Source organism: Danio rerio, chromosome 3, assembly GCF_049306965.1.
Source record: "Danio rerio strain Tuebingen ecotype United States chromosome 3, GRCz12tu, whole genome shotgun sequence".
NCBI classification, from domain to species: domain Eukaryota; kingdom Metazoa; phylum Chordata; class Actinopteri; order Cypriniformes; family Danionidae; genus Danio; species Danio rerio.
Window position 1 is genome coordinate 61,921,943 of NC_133178.1, and position 22,212 is coordinate 61,944,154.

General features: G+C 40.1%; 1 protein-coding gene across 1 annotated transcript; it reads right to left on the reverse strand.

Annotated features, from left to right (window-relative positions):
• Positions 1-884: 884 nt before the first annotated feature.
• lgals3bp.2 (galectin 3 binding protein, tandem duplicate 2) lies at positions 885-20,432 on the reverse strand. The gene is given in 5 exon segments (NM_001017658.1): positions 885-2,148; positions 12,239-12,500; positions 17,117-17,248; positions 19,939-20,136; positions 20,312-20,432. Coding segments are annotated over 5 exon segments (1,686 nt in total). The 5' UTR covers positions 20,379-20,432; the 3' UTR covers positions 885-1,121.
• Positions 20,433-22,212: the final 1,780 nt, after the last annotated feature.

A 22,212-nucleotide genomic window follows, 5' to 3' on the forward strand; every position in this document is an offset into this window, starting at 1 on the left:
TTTCTGCCAAGTCAGGAACTGAAGAGTGTATGCAGAGATGGTGGATGTTCTTTGGCGAATATGAAAGAATTGATCGGAGGTGTAGAGTGCTCTAGTGCAGGGGTGGCCAACCCTGTTCCCGGAGAGCCACCTTCCTGCAGATTTCAGTTGCAACCCATATCAAACACACCTGCCTGTAATTATGACATGGTGTTCAGGTCCTAATTAATTGGTTCAGGTGTGTTTGATATGGGTAGCAACTGAAATCTGCAGCAAGGTTGATCTCCAGGAACAGGGTTGGCCATCCTGCTCTAGTGGCTTTACTGAAGACTTAAGAAAAATGTTTTTTAACTTAAGTCAATTAACTTAAGTTTTGGACGCAGCTATTGTCTCAAAAATAATGAGAGAATTATTCCTACAGCTTATTTGAATATAAACACAATGCCTTGTGCTTCAACTAAGTGGAGAGTGCACATGATTACCAACAGAGAGCCTAATGCGATAATGAAGTGCATGAAATTTTAATAAATTAAAACGCCACTCAACTTATCCAGCAAATGTTTTACGCATCTGATGCCTCTCCAGTCACAACCCAAAACTGGGAAACACCCATACACTCTCGCATTCACACACATACACTATGGCCAATTTAACTTATTCAATTCACCTATAGTACATGTCTTTGGACTGTGGGGAAACCAGAGCACCCGGAGGAAACCCACGTGAACATGGGAGGAACATGCAAACTCTACATTGAAATGCCAACTGACCCAGCTGGGGCTTAAATCAGCGATCTTCTTGCTGTGAGGCGATCGTGCTACCCACTGTGCCACCGTGACACCCTAATCATTTTATTAGTTTTGAAAATTACATTTCTTAACATCAAACAGTAAAAGATCTCACACTCGAATCAAAACTGTATTTTTATTTTATCATTGATGTAGCTGTTTAAAGTTAAGCCATTTTATTTCTGATATATTGAAAGGAAAGGTTTAAAACCATCTGAAACAAATGACAAATGCCACTCGATAATGAATAACAACAACTTTTAAAAAAGGAGACTTCATTGAATTTAGTGGATTTGATTGAACTAAATTTAAATGAATATTAAAATGATGGTAGGAAAGCAAATCTCAGAGCATTCATATATACTGTGGACGGACAACAAATCTGAAGCTGTAGTCATCTGGACAGGGGTTCGGCAGACCCATACTGCTGTTAGTTGGAATCACTGCCATGTCGTTTTTAAATTCTTGCACATGGAAGACATTATTCTGATTTTTACAGGTAAGAACCAACCTGCTGTTGTAGCGAATGGTGCTGGAGTAACTGTACAGATTGCCATATCCAAAAAACTTTGCAACAGGCAAAGTATTACACAAAATACCAGAGTTAGAGCATTCCTGGCCAGTAAGAAAAACTTGGGCTTGCCACTGGACCTTCTGATCTTTGTATAGAACACTAGGATGTGCAGGAGTGGAAAAAGACTTGATTCTATTGTTTCTGTAATTATAATACGGGTTACTGACAGTTGTGTCATTGATGCATACACTCCACTCATCTCCTGTGTAGATTCTAGGTAGAAACTCACTACTTGTGTTATCTATTTGCTTCCTGATCTTAGAGAAGGGAAGAGCGTTGAACTGAAATCCTCTGAGCAGTCCAGTCAGATACAGTGTCTCATTACTCTGACGGAGAGCACTTGAGGAAAATTGCATGTCATAGAGTTTATCTACTGGGATTAAGAGGAAGCGGATGTGATTCAGGAGGCTGACCTGCTTTTCTGAACTAATCTTGTCACCCATGTCTTGGATCCATCTTTCCAGAGCTTCAAGAAGTAAAGCTTCGTCCTCCACAATCAGGTCTGAGCGCTGCAGCAGAGCATCCATCATGTCAAAGGAGACGGTGCTCCACACTGGAGAGCTTATGAGGAACTCGCAGTTCCAGGAAAGATACTGGAGAACGTTCTCCTGGAGGACAAGGTCACCTGTGCGCACGCCATACTCGTACATTGACACCTGCGTCTGGAAGGTGTTGTCTTCAGGAATGAGTGCAGTTAAGACCCTGCCAACATCCTCCATGAGCTTCTTCACTCCAAAGATGAACGCCAGCTGATGGAGACACTGAGCGGATGTTGTGGATACATCAATCTGACGAGTGTATAAATATCTAAGCAAAAAAAGAAGATAATATTAGTGTCTGTGTACTCTGACAATGAGTGTTACATTATATACAACAGTCAGAATAATTCTTATGCTTCCACAGACCCCTGCCATGTGTTGTTCCTGTTTTGCGTCCCCATTTGTTCTGTTTCTTGTCATTGTTAGTTTGTATGTTTGTTATTTACATGATAGAGTGAGAACATATTACATCAATGTGTAATTACTGCCCTTACTTCACTGGCTTCCCGCTTTCTCGATAAGTAGAGCAGGGTTTTGAGTAGGGTAGGGGATAATAAGTTTCCCCCCAAAGAGTTCAAGAGTAACGTATACTCATTGGCATTAAACATAGTGTGACAACACTTTGTCATGATTGTGGTGGTGATGTGTGGCATGATGTTTGTTCCCAATCACCTTCTGTGACAAAGACCAGACAGAAAAAAAGGATTTGCTGCTTTTATTTTGGATATCCTCCATTAGATTTTTTTTGCATGTAGCATGGAGATCAGTCCCTCAAAGGCCACACTAAGAACTTCATTTTTCTGGTGATTTCACCACCTTCATCACCACCGTCATCCAGCCCTGTCTCTACTGGCCCCTATAACCCCCTCATCTCAGCCTCAGCCAACTTCACCTTCTGGTAATGATTATTCTTGGGACTTCTAGTCACCAGTGCACTCCCCCTGTCTGCATCTTGGCCCTTCAACCTATTGGCTCCATACTCCCTTGTCTTTATTTGTGGCTCACCAGCTCCATCAGGCTTCCTCTTCTCTTCGGCTCCACCTTGGTCAGTTGTGCACCTGCATCCACCTCTGGACTTCTCTAGCCGTGGCTTGTCCCCTTCTTGCTTCCTGGTACCATTGGGCTATTCCTTCCCCTTGGCTCCACATCGGCCCTCAGCCTCTGCCTTGGCTGTCACCCTGGCTGTTCATCTCCTATTCCCTCAACTACACAATGGGCTTTGTCATGGATGATCTCTGGGTTCCTGTCTGGCTCCTCCTTCCGTCAGCAGAACACAAACAACAAAAATCTGATAGAGCTGCATTCATTTAAGGCACACAACATGGATCCTCATTAACCCCTGGAGAACCGTACGGTTCTGTTTAATTTGCTTGGTAAAGAGACTTTTTGTCACAAACACTTAAAATCCATTACACATTCCAGATTGAGCAGCAGGCATGTTAACACTGAGAAGAAACAGAACCTGCTGAGGAGAGAGCTATTTTGTATTTAAAAAGTGGTTGGCTACTCCACTTACAACTTCCTTGCCGCCCTTTGGTACAAATCCATGAAGAATCCTCCATTGCTTTTCTTCTACCTGCCACTTCAGAGAGTACTGAAGAAACAGTTACTTGCTTGCATTTACGTAACAGAGTCAAGTGGGATGAGTGACTAACCCTGTGACGGTGGTTGTTTGTAATAAATAAATCTTATATACAGTTTATAATAAGAAAAAAAAATAATAATTCAAATCTCAAAAACTGAACTCCGCGGGATTCGAACACGGGACTTCCTGCACCGCAGCCGAACGCTCAACCGCTGGTCCACGTGGGTACTGCACTACCTGACTTTCACACGTCCCTTAATCCCACTGCCAGCGGACCTCAAACAAAAAAAAAAAATAAATAGTTACCAAAATTAATAAATCTTTGGGCGCCAGACAAGATTAACTTGCCAAAAATTAAATTAAAACCCTGGATAGCCGCGGCAAACACTTAACCACCATACACACAAAGAGAAGAAAATAAAGATTACCCAACACACACTTTAAATTAAATTAACTGGTATATTTTTAACAAGCAGTACAACAAAAAGGTTTTCAAAATCAAAATATATACTTTTAATCACTGTTCAGTCATAGATCATAGTCAAAATTAGCACTTCTTAGGTAACAAAAGGAAACATCAAACAAACAATTCAAACACTTCAATAATAATGTTTAGATAACCCAAAAGAAAACAAACAAACAAACAAACAAACAAACAAACAATAATAATGTGTGGCTGATCGACTGGAAACAAGAGAGGGAAAAAATGTAAAGAAAGCCTATGTGATAACGTTGTAATGTGTGTGTGGAATGTGTGGGTGTATGAATGGATGCAAATGGACAAAAGTTACTGACCCAGGGACACCGAATCCGTTCTGCACAGGTCCACTTTTCCCATCAGAATTTCAGACCCCTCGCACACAATACTAGAGATCGCCTGGTCACCACGTCCACGAATTGCTTCCACCCCTCAGTTTTTTCCTCACACAGTCATTGAAACCAACAAGCTCTCCACCTTACACCGTTCTTCTCCTCTTTCTCCAATTCTTGCCACTAAATACCCGACACCAAAACAACCAGAAGCCCCTTCTCTGGCCTTTTCTTCCTCTTTTATAATCTCCGATTGTTTACCTGCCCTTCCGCTTCCTCCCGACCCCCGGAAGTATTGTCTGGAAGCGATAGGAAGGACCGGTCGGAGCAGCGCCCCCTAGTGGCACTTGAGAAAAATAAACAATAAAAAGCATCCATCTCGCCACACTCTCCCCCCCTTCGTGAGAACAACCCATGTTGTTCAATGCTCACGAGGATTTACATTTTTAAAATCTTTTTTGATCCTGCTGTGGGAGGATCTTTGTGCAATTTTTCTCCCTTGCTTCCAGCTCCTCTGCCGTGGGAAAACATGGTTTAAGATTACACACATGAACATTTCTCACATCCTCACCAGTGTCTTCAAGAGATACCTGGTAGTTCACAGGACCTAGCTGCTGGATAATGCGGTATGGTCCTTTCCACTTTGGAGCTAGTTTAGCACTGAAGTGATGTTGTGCACTAGAGATGGGAAAATTACGGACCCATACACGCTCTCTTTCTCTGAAGAACACGTCTCTTCTGTTCTTGTCATAGCTCCTTAACTGCCGTTTTTGAGCTTTTGTGTAATTTTCTTTGGCTTGCCTTTGTAACTGTATTATTTTGTGTACCATGTCGTATGCAGGCTTGGTTGGTGAGAGATCACGTCTGTGCAGCAGTTTATCCATGGGACTGTGGATTTTCCGACCTAGGTGAAGTTCGGCAGGCGTCATCCCAATGGATTCCTGTATTGCAGAATTTAAAGCAAAACGTAACTCTGGTAAATATGTATCCCAGGTCTTGTGGTTGTCCTCCACAAACCCTGCAATCATAGACTTCAGAGTGCGATTCACTCTTTCTGTCATGTTGGTCTGTGGGTGATAAGCAGTGGTAAGTTTTGGAGTGATGTTCCATTTTCCACACAGCTCTGTGAATAAAGAAGAAACAAACTGCGCTCCTCTGTCTGACAATATGAAGTCAGGGACTCCCCACCGAGTCAACATTTCTTGTCTTAGTATGGTGGCAATGGTCTGTGCTGTGGCATGCCGCATGGGAAACAGTTCAACCCATTTGGAGAAATAGTCGACAAATACGAGTAAGTACTCATTTTGTTTTCCAGACTTCGGCATTGGACCCATTATATCCACTCCCCACATCTCATTTGGTCGTGATGTTGTAACTTGTTGTAACTTGCCAGCAGGTTTCCGGTTATCCCATTTGGTGACTTGACATTTGGCACAATTTTTGACATATTTTTTTATGTCTGTCCACATTCCTGGCCAATAAGCAACATCTTGTATACGCTTGTACGTCTTGTAAATTCCCAAGTGTCCGCTTAAGGGAGTATCATGGTACCATTCCAGTACTGTTGGTCTAAGAGTAGATGGAATGACTACTTTGTAGTGAACAGTTTCATCTGCTAGGTGGGTGATGTGATACAGCTTGTCTTCCAACACAGTGTACTGGGCTTGTTCCTGTTGCTCATTTTTGGCCAGAGCTTGAAAGATCTTCATAATGTCTGTGTCTTGATGTTGTTCCTCCCAGATGGTTTGTGGGGTGACAGGGAAATCAGGCAGATCCTTTTCCGTGGTGTACAAGTTACAGCCTGGCATGGAATACATACGGGACAACGCATCAGGAGCAACATTCAGCCGTCCTTTTCTGTACTCGATCACAAAATCATAGCGTTGCAAGCGCAAGGCCCATCTCATGAGTCGACTGGCTGGTTTGGTGGAATTCATGACCCATTGCAGAGCGGAATGGTCTGTAACCACTGTAAACATTCTAGGTTCCAGGTAGTGTTGCCACTTGTCTAAAGCCCACACCACAGCCAGACACTCTTTCTCCGTGGTGGAGTAATTCACTTCTGCCTTAGTCAAGGTTCTACTGGCATAAGCAATCACTTCTTCGCCACCCTGCTCTTTACGCTGGGTCAAAACAGCCCCTAGTCCTGAGTCACTGGCATCAGTATACACAGTAAAAGGTATGTTAAGATCTGGATGGCCCAGGATGGGAGGTGTGGTAAGACAGAACTTTAGATTCTCAAATGCTTGCTGGCATAGTGAATCCCACTTGAATTGTCGTCCTTTCTTTTTCAGATTATTCAGTGGTTCAGCAATGCGTGAAAAATTTGGTACAAAACGGTGATACCATCCTGCCAGTCCTAAGAATCGCTGAACATCCTTAAGGTTTTGTGGGACTGGGTAAGCGTGAATGACCTCCACCTTCTTGGGGTCAGCTGCAACTCCTTGGTGACTCACTACGTGTCCTAGAAAGGTAATTTCAGGTAGGCAAAAGGAACATTTTTTTAGGTTTAGGGTTAGACCTGCTTTTTCCAGTCTCTCCAAGATGGTCTGGATGTCGTGAAGATGTTGGGTCAAGGTGGGTGAGTAAATGACAATGTCGTCAATATAGACGTAGCAAATTTTCCCAAGTAAATCTCTCAGGACGATTTCCATCAAACGTTGGAAGGTAGCAGGAGCATTTTTCAGTCCAAAGGGCATAACATTGAAATGATATAACCCTCTAGAGGTGATGAATGCAGTCATCAACTTGCTTTTGTCATCCATTGGTACCTGCCAAAATCCACAGTTGAGGTCCAAGGATGAGAATGTGGATGCTCCAGAAAGAGACTCTAAAATCTCTGTGATGTTAGGTATTGGATAAGCATCACTTTCTGTCATCGCATTTAATTTTCTGTAGTCCACACAGAACCTAAGACTGTTGTCTTTCTTAGGAACAAGAACTACTGGAGATGCCCATGGAGAACAAGACTGTTCGATGACACCAGCCTTTAGCATCTCTTCAATCTGTTCCTCTACTATGGCTTGTTTTCCAGGTGTCAACCGATAAGGACGTTGCTTAACGGGTACTGGGTGAGTGGTGTAAATGCAATGTTGAAGAACAGTGGTTCTTCCAAGCTGAAGAGTACAGACTTTTGGGTTTGACTGGAGAAGATGAAGTAACTGTGGCTTACGTTCTAGTGGTAAGTGTGCTTCGGCAACAGCCATCTCAATCAGAGCTTGATCATCACTACTGGGTGCAAGTTGGGATACTACTGGAAAAGGTAATGGTGGAGGAATAGAGCTGAGCAGAGATAGTGTCTTACTTGAATGTTGGGTTTGTGCATTTTTGTTCAAATGTTGGGATCTTCCCACAGGAACACTAGCATGTCCAGGTTGAAAAGGGTACTCTTCATTAGGGTTGGACTTAAAAGAGTATGTCTGGTCAACTACATTAATCTGTAGACCACTTGAATAAATGAAATCTAAACCCAAGACTACAGAGTAAGCCAAGGCTTTTGGAGTGAGAATGGCAGCTTGAGTAGGAAAAACTTTGTTATGCAATATGATTTCAAAATTCGTCCATCCTAAAGGAACTTCGGCTTCTCCATTGGCCAGATAGAGTGGGCCAAGTGTCCAGGGATGGAGGCTGGCTTGGGGATCGATCTCCTTCCACAAACTCTCATGGAGTAAAGTGTAACTGGCACCCGTATCCAATATGGCTTTTCCTCTCCAAGCCCCAATGTAAATTGGAACTATCAGCTGTTGTGGTATGACCACAGATTTAGTAACAGTCGACTTGGGTAATGGCTTTGAAGGAAGTGTAATAGACATGGCATTGTTTGATGGATTACCTCCGTGCTTTTGGGTCTGAAAATGACGTTTATTTCCTGTAGGAGGAGGGTGACTAGATGATTGAGTGGTTTGCACAGAGGAGGAATAGTGAGGACAACTACCTGGTGGATGCAGACCTTTGCATCTCCAACACAAAACTGGAGGTTTCTCAACTCGGTTGGGGGCAATTCTTTGTGGTGAGGGTTGAGTCACATGTTCTACATAATGTAACTGCTGAACATAATCCTTCTCAAGCTGAAGGCCCAGTTTAACCAACTCATCCACTGTATGGACACGGCTTCGAAGTTGGCTGGCTAGGTGAGGTTTTATGTTTTTTAGAATCATTTTTACTAATTCACTCTCAGTTAGTGTGGGCTTCCATCGTTTACACATTGCTCTGTATGTAAAAGCAAAGTCTCTAATTGACTCTTTCTCTGCTTGTGTTCTAGTTCTAACCCTCTCTGCCAGCTCATCCTCATAGTCTTCTGAAAGGAAAGCTGAGAGAAAAGCAGTTTCAAACTCACTCCATGTGGAAATAGCAGAGCGAGCCACTTCCCACCAATCCCGGGCTGTACCGTACAGGACAGTGCGGAAGGTAGCTAGGATGTCTGGATCATCTAGAGGGTGTAAGGCCAGGAAATCTTTGCAGCGTGTTACATATAGCAGTGGATCAGCATCATCCGAAGGTCTTCCAAACGTTGGAAAAGTTAACTTTAAATGATCACTTTTTATAATAGGTGTTTGAAAAGGCATTGGAGCAGTCACTGAAGATGAAGACTGTGTTGAAACGGATACAGGTGCACTGCTTGGAGGATCAGACACTTGCTTTATAGGTGGGATGAAATCACTTATTTCTGTTTGAAGATTGTCAAGTTGGTTTTTTATGGCATTAATTTCAGTGCTGCAGTGATTTAGATCACTGGAAAGGCGTTCAAAATTCTTGTCCGAGTGTTCCTTGGTAGCTTGAATATCCTTCTGCAATTCCAACTGAGCTTGTTCCACCATGAAGCGAATCTCTGAAATTAAGGTACTTTCACTCCTTTGGATTTCTTGTGTCACCATCACCTTCACAGCTTTAGTGAGTTGATCCGCTGTCTCTGTGTCATCTTTTCGTTGTGCAGTTAATGTGTTCAGGAGTTGCTGATAGGTGGATTCCATTTTTGCAAGCTTTGCTTCATGCAGGGAAAAAGATTTAGCCGATTTTTCAGTGAGTTCCTTCACAGCTTTATCTTGCCGTTTCAGACAGTCAAATACACGATCCCAGTTTCCTTGTACATGAGCAGTAAGTTGATGAATTTCTCTTCCAGGTGTAGGGAGGTATCCAGGAAGAGCATGCTGGGTTGCTGTGGAGGGCGGTGATTCTACCATGGATGCACTTGTGCACAGTTGCATTGGGTCAGGTTGAACTGTAGAAGTAACACCTGGAGTGGTGGTGTGGAAATGCACTTGAGTCCTTCCATAAGGGTCTAACTGAGTGGGTGTGGAGTGGTATGTGGGAATGTTGGAAGGTGATGAGAACTGTCTTTGCTGCACTGGTGGCCAAACTGGAGTGGCTATATCAGGTGGATCAATATCCACGGAAGTTGAAGGGGAAGGACTGACGTTGGCCATGTTTATAGTGTGTATGAGTGCAATCTAAGGGTTTTGAAAAAATAAAAATCAAAAAAGAAAATGTTGACTTTTTAAGCAATGTGGTCACAAAAAATATATATATAGAGAGAGAGATGTCAAAAGTACCACAAGTACCAAATTCACAAGGTATACAAAATCAGTACAATTCCTGTACAATGACACAAATGTTCTATAACAACTTTTTTTTTTTTTTTTTTAACAAAATTGTTTTTTTTTTCCAAAGTCTTTGTCAGTAAAGCAAAACAGTTCAAAAAGTCAAAAAGGTTGTTGTCAACTGAAATCAGTCAAACAATTCAAATGAGTTTCAAAGTTCAAAATTTCCCAAAATAAAGTAAGGTTTCAATGGTGTTCAATGTCTTTTAAAGTGTTCAGTTTTTTTTTTTTTTTTTTTTTTTTTTTTTTTTTTTTTTAAGTGTTCAGGGTCCCTGTTCGGGCGCCACTTATGTGACGGTGGTTGTTTGTAATAAATAAATCTTATATACAGTTTATAATAAGAAAAAAAAATAATAATTCAAATCTCAAAAACTGAACTCCGCGGGATTCGAACACGGGACTTCCTGCACCGCAGCCGAACGCTCAACCGCTGGTCCACGTGGGTACTGCACTACCTGACTTTCACACGTCCCTTAATCCCACTGCCAGCGGACCTCAAACAAAAAAAAAAAAATAAATAGTTACCAAAATTAATAAATCTTTGGGCGCCAGACAAGATTAACTTGCCAAAAATTAAATTAAAACCCTGGATAGCCGCGGCAAACACTTAACCACCATACACACAAAGAGAAGAAAATAAAGATTACCCAACACACACTTTAAATTAAATTAACTGGTATATTTTTAACAAGCAGTACAACAAAAAGGTTTTCAAAATCAAAATATATACTTTTAATCACTGTTCAGTCATAGATCATAGTCAAAATTAGCACTTCTTAGGTAACAAAAGGAAACATCAAACAAACAATTCAAACACTTCAATAATAATGTTTAGATAACCCAAAAGAAAACAAACAAACAAACAAACAAACAAACAATAATAATGTGTGGCTGATCGACTGGAAACAAGAGAGGGAAAAAATGTAAAGAAAGCCTATGTGATAACGTTGTAATGTGTGTGTGGAATGTGTGGGTGTATGAATGGATGCAAATGGACAAAAGTTACTGACCCAGGGACACCGAATCCGTTCTGCACAGGTCCACTTTTCCCATCAGAATTTCAGACCCCTCGCACACAATACTAGAGATCGCCTGGTCACCACGTCCACGAATTGCTTCCACCCCTCAGTTTTTTCCTCACACAGTCATTGAAACCAACAAGCTCTCCACCTTACACCGTTCTTCTCCTCTTTCTCCAATTCTTGCCACCAAATACCCGACACCAAAACAACCAGAAGCCCCTTCTCTGGCCTTTTCTTCCTCTTTTATAATCTCCGATTGTTTACCTGCCCTTCCGCTTCCTCCCGACCCCCGGAAGTATTGTCTGGAAGCGATAGGAAGGACCGGTCGGAGCAGCGCCCCCTAGTGGCACTTGAGAAAAATAAACAATAAAAAGCATCCATCTCGCCACAACCCTAACCACCTAAAACCACCAGACTTATTTGTCCTTCTCTGTTAATAATCAACCACACACAAAAAGACAAGAGCAAGATGCCATAGGCCATAGGAGAAATGGTCGTACCCAACTGAGCCTGGTTTCTCTCAAGGTTTTTATCCTTCACTTTCACCAATTGGTGAAGTTATTTCCTCGCCGCTGTCGCCACTGTCTTGCATGGTTCGGGACTTGTAGAGCTGCGCATCGATGGATTTGCTCTTCAGTGTTTCGACTCTCAGCAGTGAATATTAAACCACACTGAACTGAACTTAAACTCTGAAAACTGAACTTATACTGTTTCAATTCACTATGATCTTCTATGTGAAGCTGATTTGACACAATCTACATTGTAAAAGTGAAATAAAGATGAATTGAAATATATTTTTTTTTTTTGTCAATTTAGCAAGGTAGTGTTTCAAAGGAGTGGTGAAGAGCTGCGGAATAATGGTAATGGTAATATACATACAATATAATTTCGTTTCTGTGGGTACATCAGCATGCATCACTGGCCTTTGAGGTGTAATTAAAGGTGTCTCTAGCAAATAATCCAGTAGCTCAACATCTTATAGCCATATGGCTGGATGATTGAGAACCAGTGTTGCCAATAATTTGTGAAATATACACTTTTGCATCTGTGTGTGAAATGATTTGAATCAATTCATGCTCATTTTAACAGCTAAACTTTATACATTTTTAAAGATTGAGAAAATTCAGTCATTGTGCCATAAACAATGGATGTTTTTGTGTTTGAATCTTCAATTTTAAGATATGCAAAGGGGTTGCTCTCACTGATCATTTAATACAAAATGAAACTTTTCTCTTAACATTGCAAACTTGTTCGAATAAACGAAAGAGTCTTTTGTTTAATTTTAAACTAGATCCATAACATTAGATTTCAGTTCATCCTATTAATAACAGACTTTCGAGTTACCTGACGAAAGCAGAGGCATGAGAGTGGCATGTCAGGTTGATGTCCACTGTGAGGTTTCTAGAGTTGCTTGTTATGTTTAGCTCTGGATAAATCATGAGGATCACACGGTGTACACAAAAATTCAATTCAGCCTCTTCACTGAGATCTCGTACAGTAATGGTGAAATCACAACCATCTTCACTGTCAAACAGAAGACCGAGATCATCTGACAATCCCAGACTGTTATCCACAGAGATCTGACGATTGCTGGTTGTGTTTGTACCTGAAAAGAAAATGCAAATAGACATAATTAACAGAAATGCAGGTTATACGGGAACTTCTGTGCATATTTATATTTGGCGTCTGACCAATTAGTCTTTTGCATGTCTACAATAAACTAGAGGTAAACATGACACAGGGAGTCCATAACAAACTTCACAGAACACACATCAAGTGATTTACATTCATTTATTTTCTTGTCAGCTTAGTCCCTTTATTAATCCAGGTTCGCCACAGCGGAATGAACCGCCAACTTATCCAGCAAGTTTTTACACAGCGGATGCCCTTCCAGACGCAACCCATCTCTGGGAAACATCCACACATGCACATACATACATACACTACAGACAATTTAGCCTACCCAATTCACCTGTACCGCATGTCTTTGGACTGTGGGGGAAACCGGAGCACTCAGAGGAAACTTGCAGACATGCAAACTCCACACAGAAACACCAACTGAGCCGAGGTTAGAACCAGCAGCCCAGCGACCTTCTTGCTGTGAGGCGAATGTGCTACCCACTGCGCCACTGCCTCAAGTGATTTACATGTTAAGTCAATGCAAACGCGCTAATAGAATGGCGCTAATAGAATACGTGTGAATGGTGCGGCGTGAATGACGCGAATTACGCGGTGCGAATGGTGCGATACGTGCAAATGGTGCAGCGCGGATTGAGCGTTTTGAACGTTTGAAGTGCTTAACACACGTTTCGCGTGAATCGCTCGAAATTGAAAATCGGAACTTCTGTGGACATTCGCACCGCATTTACCAATCAGGAGCTTGCTCTTGTGGGGGCGTGATTGTGATATACACCTGTTGTTGGTTTCCCGGGGGAAATCCTCCAGCCGACACCGACAGAAAGTTCATCTAACTGGGCTCGGCTCAGTCAGAAGCACCGGTGAAAGCCTCCATCATCCAAGTTAAGTTTCTGGAGGAGTTTATGAGCTCATAGAGCTGGATGCACCTCTGAAAGGATCTAGTGGACTCAGACACAGCCCTAAATGTATCGACGTGGTTTTTCAGCCTTTATAAAGTAAATAAACACTGATATTTTCTTAATAAAATCCATGTTAGCCATTTAGCAATGAAGCTAGAGTCACCGGGCAGACAGAAGCTCTGCTCATCACACGAATCCGCGTCTGTTCTGCGAATGAAGCGGGGTTTGACGCGCGAATGAAGTGAGTAAATTCCTATGTTCACGCGGCTATGCATGAATAGCGCAATTTATCCACGCGTTCCGTGTCTGGTGTTAACACAGCATAATAGTGTTGAATAGTGTGAAGTCAATGTGCACACCTGCATCAAATGAATGATTATAGTCCATTGAGGAAAACACATATAAGAAATTAATTTTATCAGGTAACCCCAATGCCTAGGAAACCTTAGACTGGTTGTCCTCCTTTCCATAGCCAAAACACTTGAAGAGGTTTGTTATCGAACAGGTTTACAACTTCTTGCTCGGAATAACCTTCTGTACACCAACCAATCATGCTTCAAAAGTATCTATTCTCCTGAGACAGCGCTACTATCAGCCCCTGAACCCCTGCAGATTGTTGAAATGGGTTCCAAATGATCAATTCTGATTTACTGGACCTGTCTCCTGCTTTTGATAGGGTAAATCAGGGGTCACCAATCTCTGTCCTGAAGGGCCAGTGTACCTGCAGGGTTAAACTTCAACTTGCTTCAACACACCTGCCTGGATGAAATATACCTAGTAAGACTTTGATTAGCTTGCTCATGTGTGTTTGATTAGGGTTGGGGCCAAAAATCTGTAGGACACCAGCCCCCCAGGAACAGGTTTGGTGACCCCTGGGGTAAATCTTCAGATTCTACCGTCCACTCTCTCTCAGTGGATATCACAGGAACCCCACTATGATGGTCTGAGTCTTACCTCACCTGCAGATCTTACAGGGTAACCTGGAGAGGAGAGATTAGCTGGTTGCACCACATCAGTGGGACCCATCATTCAATCACTGTCTTTCTTATCACTGTTATGTCATAGACACATAACTCTACTTTCAACAAGAAGATTCAGTGGCTGTGGATTCTCATAAATCTCGCACTCCCTGGAAGATAGCTTGATATCTTTAAAAGATCATCATCTTAGTCTGGCAAAACAAACCTTCTGGTCTTTCCTGCAACTTCAGCTAAACAACAAATTTCTCCATCCAGCTGGGATCATTGACTATTACTCCTATGGTAGCTGGGATCATTGACAACTACTCCTATGGTAGCTGGGATCATTGACTATTACTCCTATAGTAGCTGGGATCATTGACTATTACTCCTATAGTAGCTGGGATCATTGACTATTACTCCCATGGTAACTGGGATCCATGACTGTTACTACTATAGTAGCTGGGATTATTGACTATTACTCCTATAGTAGCTGGGATCATTGACTATTACTCCTATAGTAGCTGGGATCATTGACTATTACTCCTATAGTAGCTGGGATCATTGACTATTACTCCTATAGTAGCTGGGATCATTGACTATTACTCCTATAGTAGCTGGGATCATTGACTATTACTCCTATAGTAGCTGAGATCATTGACTATTACTCCTATAATAGCTGAGATCATTGACTGTTACTCCTATAGTAGCTGAGATCATTGACTATTACTCCTATAGTAGCTGGGATCATTGACTATTACTCCTATAGTAGCTGAGATCATTGACTATTACTCCTATAGTAGCTGAGATCATTGACTATTACTCCTATAGTAGCTGGGATCATTGACTATTACTCCTATAGAAGCGGGGATCATTGACTATTACTCCTATAATAGCTGGGATCATTGACTATTACTCCTATAGAAGCGGGAATCATTGACTATTACTCCTATAGTAGCTGGGATCATGGACTATTACTCCTATAGTGCCTGAGATCATTCACTATCACTCCTATAGTAGCTGGGATCATTGACTATCACTCCTATAGTAGCTGGGATCATTGACTATTACTCCTATAGTAGCTGAGATCATTGACTATCACTCCTATAGTAGCGGGGATCATTGACTATCACTCTTATAGTAGCTGGGATCATTGAATATCACTCCTATAGTAGCTGGGATCATTGACTATTACTCCTATAGTAGCTGGGATCATTGACTATTACTCCTATAGTAGCTGGGATCATTGACTATTGACTATTACTCCTATAGTAGCTGGGATCATTGACTATTACTCCTATAGTAGCTGAGATCATTGACTATTACTCCTATAATAGCTGGGATCATTGACTATTACTCCTATAGAAGCGGGGATCATTGACTATTACTCCTATAGTAGCTGGGATCATTGACTATTACTCCTATAGTAGCTGGGATCATTGACTATTATCACAGCATGATCAAGCAGGTTTGCACTTTACAACATTCAAAAAATCAGACCCTTTCTGAATGGTCATGCTGCACAAATTTCTTCTTTTCTGTTTAAATAGCGAGACTACTGCAATGTTTTTCTGGCCAAACTCCTATCTTGTGCCCATACAGCTTTACAAATGATCCAGAAGGCTGCAGCTCTTCTGGTCTGCAACATGCCCAAGAGAGCCCATGCCACGCCTTTCTTCATCTCCTTACACTGTTTACCATTTTAAGCTTGCACCAAGTTCAAATCATTGATGCTGGCTTACAGAAGACACTGGCTCTGTACCCTCTTACCTTTATTTGATTCTTGAAGTCTAAAGGTTGATTTTTTTACGTTGATGCACAGCCCTACGCTGTGGCTGTCTGCGTCGCAGCAAAGAAACTCGACACAGAGGAAACTAAACACCTCACTGCCAACTAGTGTTTCGGAAGTGTTATTGCAGAGCAACAGAAACAGCGTGCATAAGTATAAATGCACGGCCACGCACGTTTCATGCGCCGTGGATCACGCCGATCATTTGACGCAGAAGTATAAAACAGGCTTAAATTCCCTTCAGGGGTCTCCAGTTGCTAAGTGAGCGCCATCTCGTGACACTATCACAGAGAGGCTCTAAGTCACTTTCCGAAACCTTTTTAGTCACTGTTCTTCGCTGGTGGCACAATCGTTCCATCTCATTTACTTTAAATGACTAATTCAATGGTAACATTCAATTGGCTACTTAAAACTTATCACTTCTGCTGGCACTTGAGCACATCTAAAAAAAAAAAAAGTCCTTTTCCAGTTTTTGTACCTACCTTACTTCTTGTTTTTACCCTAAAAACTATTATAACCTTTGTTTCTGTAGCACTTTTTGCCAATAGCCTCTTCATATTGAATCATTGAATGCTTTCCTCATCTGTTAGCTTATTTAATGGACAAAAGAGTCTGCTAAATGACTAAATATAAATGTAAATATTTCACCAAAATTATAAAATGGCTGTTTCTATAAATAAATTCAGGAGACTACAATAAATCATTAGAAAAATGTACTTATGAAAGGGCATGCAAAAACATCCCCATCTAGTGGCAGAGATGCGATGTAGCCATTTAAAGGGCACCCATATTCACTTTTCTGAGATTCAGAAGTATTACATATGCTCTAAATAAATCGTGCAATACAATAATCCTAACAACACAAAACATGAAAACAGTAAAAGGCCAAATCCATTTACACAATCAAACATTATTTCTTGATGATCCATTGTCTTACCAATCTTGCAGATCACTCCTGCATCCTCTTTATGTGTGCAGTCATTGACGCCCCAGCCTTTAAAGCTGCATTCAGACAATATGCTCTCTGAGCCTTTGCACATCATATCATCCAGCCAGATTGGACCGGAGCCTAAAAAGTACAACAGAGCATGAGCAGAACAAAATAGAACAGGACAACATCTTATCATCACAATTCTGAGGCCTAGGCAATTTAATAATGTTTTCTTTCACATTGCTCGTTATTTTTCCAAGATTTACAACTAATCATCAATTACAGGGGTGCCCAAACTCTGTGCTGGTGGGCCACTGAACACTTTTTGTTCAAATGCAAATTAAAACAGAGAAATATTTTATTTATTCTTATGTATTATTGTTTTTTTTTCTGTACTTACTTGGTACTTGTTATTTACTGCCAAACGGGCAGTGGCTTACTGACACCACCGAGTGCATTGCATGTCAACATATGTTGTCCAATAGATGCGTATGTTTTTAAATAACATAAATCTTCTATTGATTTTCAACAACATATTTCAGTGTGAGACTCAATTTATGTTATATTAAACCATTACAAGTCTTAAATGGCCATGAACGCCCCATCTTAATGATCAGTTTGTCAACTTTAACTGCAGTTTGGCACTTTCACTTTCAATTAGGAACATTTCTGCATGCTTCCCGAGACAAATGAAATATTGAATGCAAGGAACTGCTGGAAGAGTGTAGTTTTAATGGAATGTTTGATACCACACGGTGTATGGGAGAAAAAAAACCTGATAACTTCATCACTCTGTAGGTAGCGTCAGACTCATGTGTGTGTATTAGACATGGGCCGGGATAAGATTCTGATGGTATGATAACCTTGGATAAAAATATCACGGTTTCACGGTATTGTGATTACTGCTCTAATATATATTCTTTTAAAATATCTGAGTAAAAAACATAAACTTTTTTCATTTTAAACACAGTAGATTTTATTTTGAGAAACATTTAAATTATTTTGGAACAGTAAACATGTCAAGCTAAACTAATTATTGACTTCCGCTCTCTTAATTTGTTTAAAAAACAGACATTTTACAATTTAAAAATGGCATCTTTGGATATCTTTTCTGCTGGAGATACTGTAAAAAAATGTAAATAAAAAAATCGTACACACACCTTAGGAACGGTATTGCAAAAAATGTTGACGGTTTTAAATCCTTGACTTTTCCAAACTGCGGTATACCTTAAAAACGATTATCGTGGATTCTTGCAAAAAAAACAAACTATTTTATTAAACTGGAAATCCCTAGACTCCCCATGTTTTAAAGCTTGGTTGGATGAATTGTCTCACGTCATACAACTGGAGAAGATACGTTCCCTGGAGCCCAAATGTCATCTGCAATTTCAAACTGCCTGGCAACCCTTTCTGGATTTCCTCAAAACTGAATAGTGCACTACTACTCTCATAGTAATGACTGAATTTACTCTGTTGTTAATTCATAATATTGTGTTGACTATGTTAAATGTCCCTCACTTATTCATTTATTTATGTAATTTTTTATTTTATTTATTTATTTATTTATTTTTTGGGCGTGGGGGGGTGGGTGTCCAATTTATTTTATTATTTTTTTTTCTTCTTATTTCTTCCTCTTTGTGTGTTGTCCTGTTGATACATTATGTAAAACCGTTAAAAAAAAAACATTATTGAGCCATACCTAGTGTGTATAGACTATCCTGTCACAAAATGAAAATCTTATAATATTAACGTACTGTAAACTCAATAATTTTGACTAAGGTCTGTCTTTAAAAACTGAAAGAGTACTGCTGATAATACGAACTAACTTTGCCATCTGAATCAACAAACAAAGACCACTGATGACCTAAACATGTCACGTTGTACTCGCCAGTACAGACATCCAGTCTAGACGCTGGATTACACACAAGGATCTAATCGGCGTGACGCAGCTTCAAAAATTCGTTTCAAACCGGAAGAACAAATTTGCTTTAAATAACGCAAAAACAACCAACTTTCACTTTTTGGTGATATATATGTGTCTCAATAGTCTTTTTAACAGTGTGGGACACATACAGTTGAATTATTAGCCCCCCTGAATTATTAACGCCAATGTTTATTTTTTTCACCAATTTCTGTTTAATGGAGGGAAGATTGTTTTAGCACATTTCTAAACATAATAGTTTTAAAAACTTATTTCTAATAACAGATTTATTTTATCTTTGACATGATGACAGTAAATAATATTTTACTTGGTATTTTTCAAGACACTTCTATACAGCTTAGAGTGACATTTAAAGGCTTAACTAGATTAATAAGGTGAACTAGGCAGGTTAGGGTAATTAGGCAAGTCAATGTATAATGATGATTTGTTCTGTAGATTATCGAAAAAAAATTAGCTTAAAGGGGCAAATAATTTTGTCCCAAAAATGTTTTTTAAAAAATTAATAACTGCTTTTATTCTTGCTGAAATAAAGCAAAAAAGACTTTCTCCAGAAAAAAAAAAATATTATCAGACATACTGTGAAAATTTCCTTGCTCTGTTAAACATCATTTAGGAATTAAAAAAATAAAATAAAATAAAATCAAAAGGGGGCTAATAATTCTGACTTCAGCAGTATATGACCGTCAACAGCTCAAAATATGTGTTTTGGTGTTTCGTGACCCTTTAATATCCAGGTTTTTCTTAAAAAACAGCACTAACCCCACTTCTAAATTGAATGCTTTTTTTAACCCAGAGTCCAAGCAGTATTTAAAATGACATTGCAGTTTAACAGTGTGAAACATCAACATATAACATTTAAATTCTCTTCCTCAGGCTGTGCTTGTACCTTCACCATATTGCCCTCCAGAGACAACTGATACGGCTCCAGGAAAACCCAGCTGACGACACACCACCTGCGCTTCGGCCAGATCCCATCCATCATCACAGACCGTACCCCACTGTCCATCATGGTAGACCTCCACACGGCCAGACGAGGAAAGACCTCCAACCAGTCTCAAAACACCCTTAGGCTTTGATTGCTCATCTGCCATATATGCCATAAACTTATTTAAGGGACTCATGAAAGAGTGCTCAAACAGCAACAAACAAAACCAAGTGAAATTAAGGTTTGACTAGCAACTTTTAAGGCATGCAAAAAGTTCCAATATTGGAAATTCATTCAATTTTAAAGCAGTTGCAAGTTTATTCTGTATACTAACCAAACAGAGTCCAACGCTGGGCCGACACATGAATAAGCAGAAAAGTCCATATAATATACTTGATCATATTTGCTTGAGACTCTTCGAAACAGGTCAACAAATTCTCGTTGATGAAAATATCTAGAAATTTGGGTCAAGCATTGTGCAATACAGAACACATGGTCTAGCTCCGTCCAATCAAATATGTGTAAACAAAATCAGATAACCTGACTTACATGTGCAAACAAAGCCCATTTCAGTGGCTTGAAGTCTATAAAAGAAACAAAAATGCACAAAGAGCAAAGAGGACGTTCTCAATTCCCAACATCTGTTGGAACAAGCCTGACTGTTTGCTTTATTATATATATATATATATATATATATATATATATATATATATATATATATATATATATATATATATATATATATATATATATATATATAATCTTATATAATACATCTTCATAAACGTTTAGAAATAAAGATACAAAGTCTCTAACTGGGCTACAAACTTTTTAAAAGGTGAGGTTTTGGGCCCCCACACAACACAAAATGTCAGCAAAATAGTCTCATTCCTTTGGGCTCCATTTTTAATGGTTTGTGCTGCAAAAATGTTTGGTTTTTTGCTGTTTGGGTTTTTGAGAGATTAAAATAATAATTGTAAGTCATTCATCGGCCACGCAGACCCCCAACATGCTCCAAATTGACCCAAAATAGTCTCGTTCGTTTGTGCTTCGTTCGTACTGGTGAAAGTTCTGTTTGTGCTGTTTCAGTTATTAAAATATCACACTTTTAATTATGGGCGATGACGTCACCATCCCCGCAACATGCTCCAAATTTAACCAAAATAGTCTAGTTCGTTTGTGCTTCGTTTGTGCCAGTGAAAGTTCCGTTTGTGCTGTTTCAATTTTTAAAATACACATTTAATTATGGGCGATGATGCCACCAGGCTCCAACATGCTCCAAATTTAACCAAAATAATCTCGTTCGATTGTGCTTTGGTTTGTGCTGTTTCAGTTATTAAAATATTACACTTTTAATTATGGGCGATGACTTCACCATCCCTGCAACATGCTCCAAATTGAACCAAAATAGTCTCGTTCGTTTGTGCTTCGTTCGTGCTGGTGAAAGTTCTGTTTGTGCTGTTTCAGTTATTAAAATATCACACTTTTAATTATGGGCGATGACATCAACAACCGGCCTGCAACATGCTCCAAATTTACCCAAAATAGTCTTGTTTGTTTGTGCTTCATTAGTGCCAGTGAAAGTTCCGTTTGTGCTGTTTCAGTTATTAAAATATTACACTTTTAATTATGGGCGATGACATCAACAGCCCCGCAACATGCTCCAAATTTAACCAAGATAGTTTCGTTTGTTCGTGCCAGTAAAAGTTCCGTTTGTGCTGTTTCAGTTATTAAAATATTACATTTTTAAATATGGGCGATGATGTCATCAGCCCCCCCAACATGCTTCAAATTTAACCAAGATAGTCTCGTTCGTTTGTTCCAGTGAAATTTCTGTTTGTGCTGTTTCAGTTATTAAAATATCACACTTTTAATTATGGGCGATGACATCAACAGCCCCGCAACATGCTCCAAATTTACCCAAAATAGTCTTGTTCGTTTGTGCTTCGTTCGTGCCAGTGAAAGTTCCGTTTGTGCTGTTTCAGTTTTTAAAATACACATTTAATTATGGGCGATGATGCCACCAGGCTCCAACATGCTGCAAATTTAACCAAAATAATCTCGTTCGATTGTGCTTTGGTTTGTGCTGTTTCAGTTATTAAAATATTACACTTTTAATTATGGGCGATGACTTCACCATCCCCGCAACATGCTCCAAATTGAACCAAAACAGTCTCGTTCGTTTGTGTATTGTTCGTGCTGATAAAAGTTTCGTTTGTGCTGTTTCAGTTATTA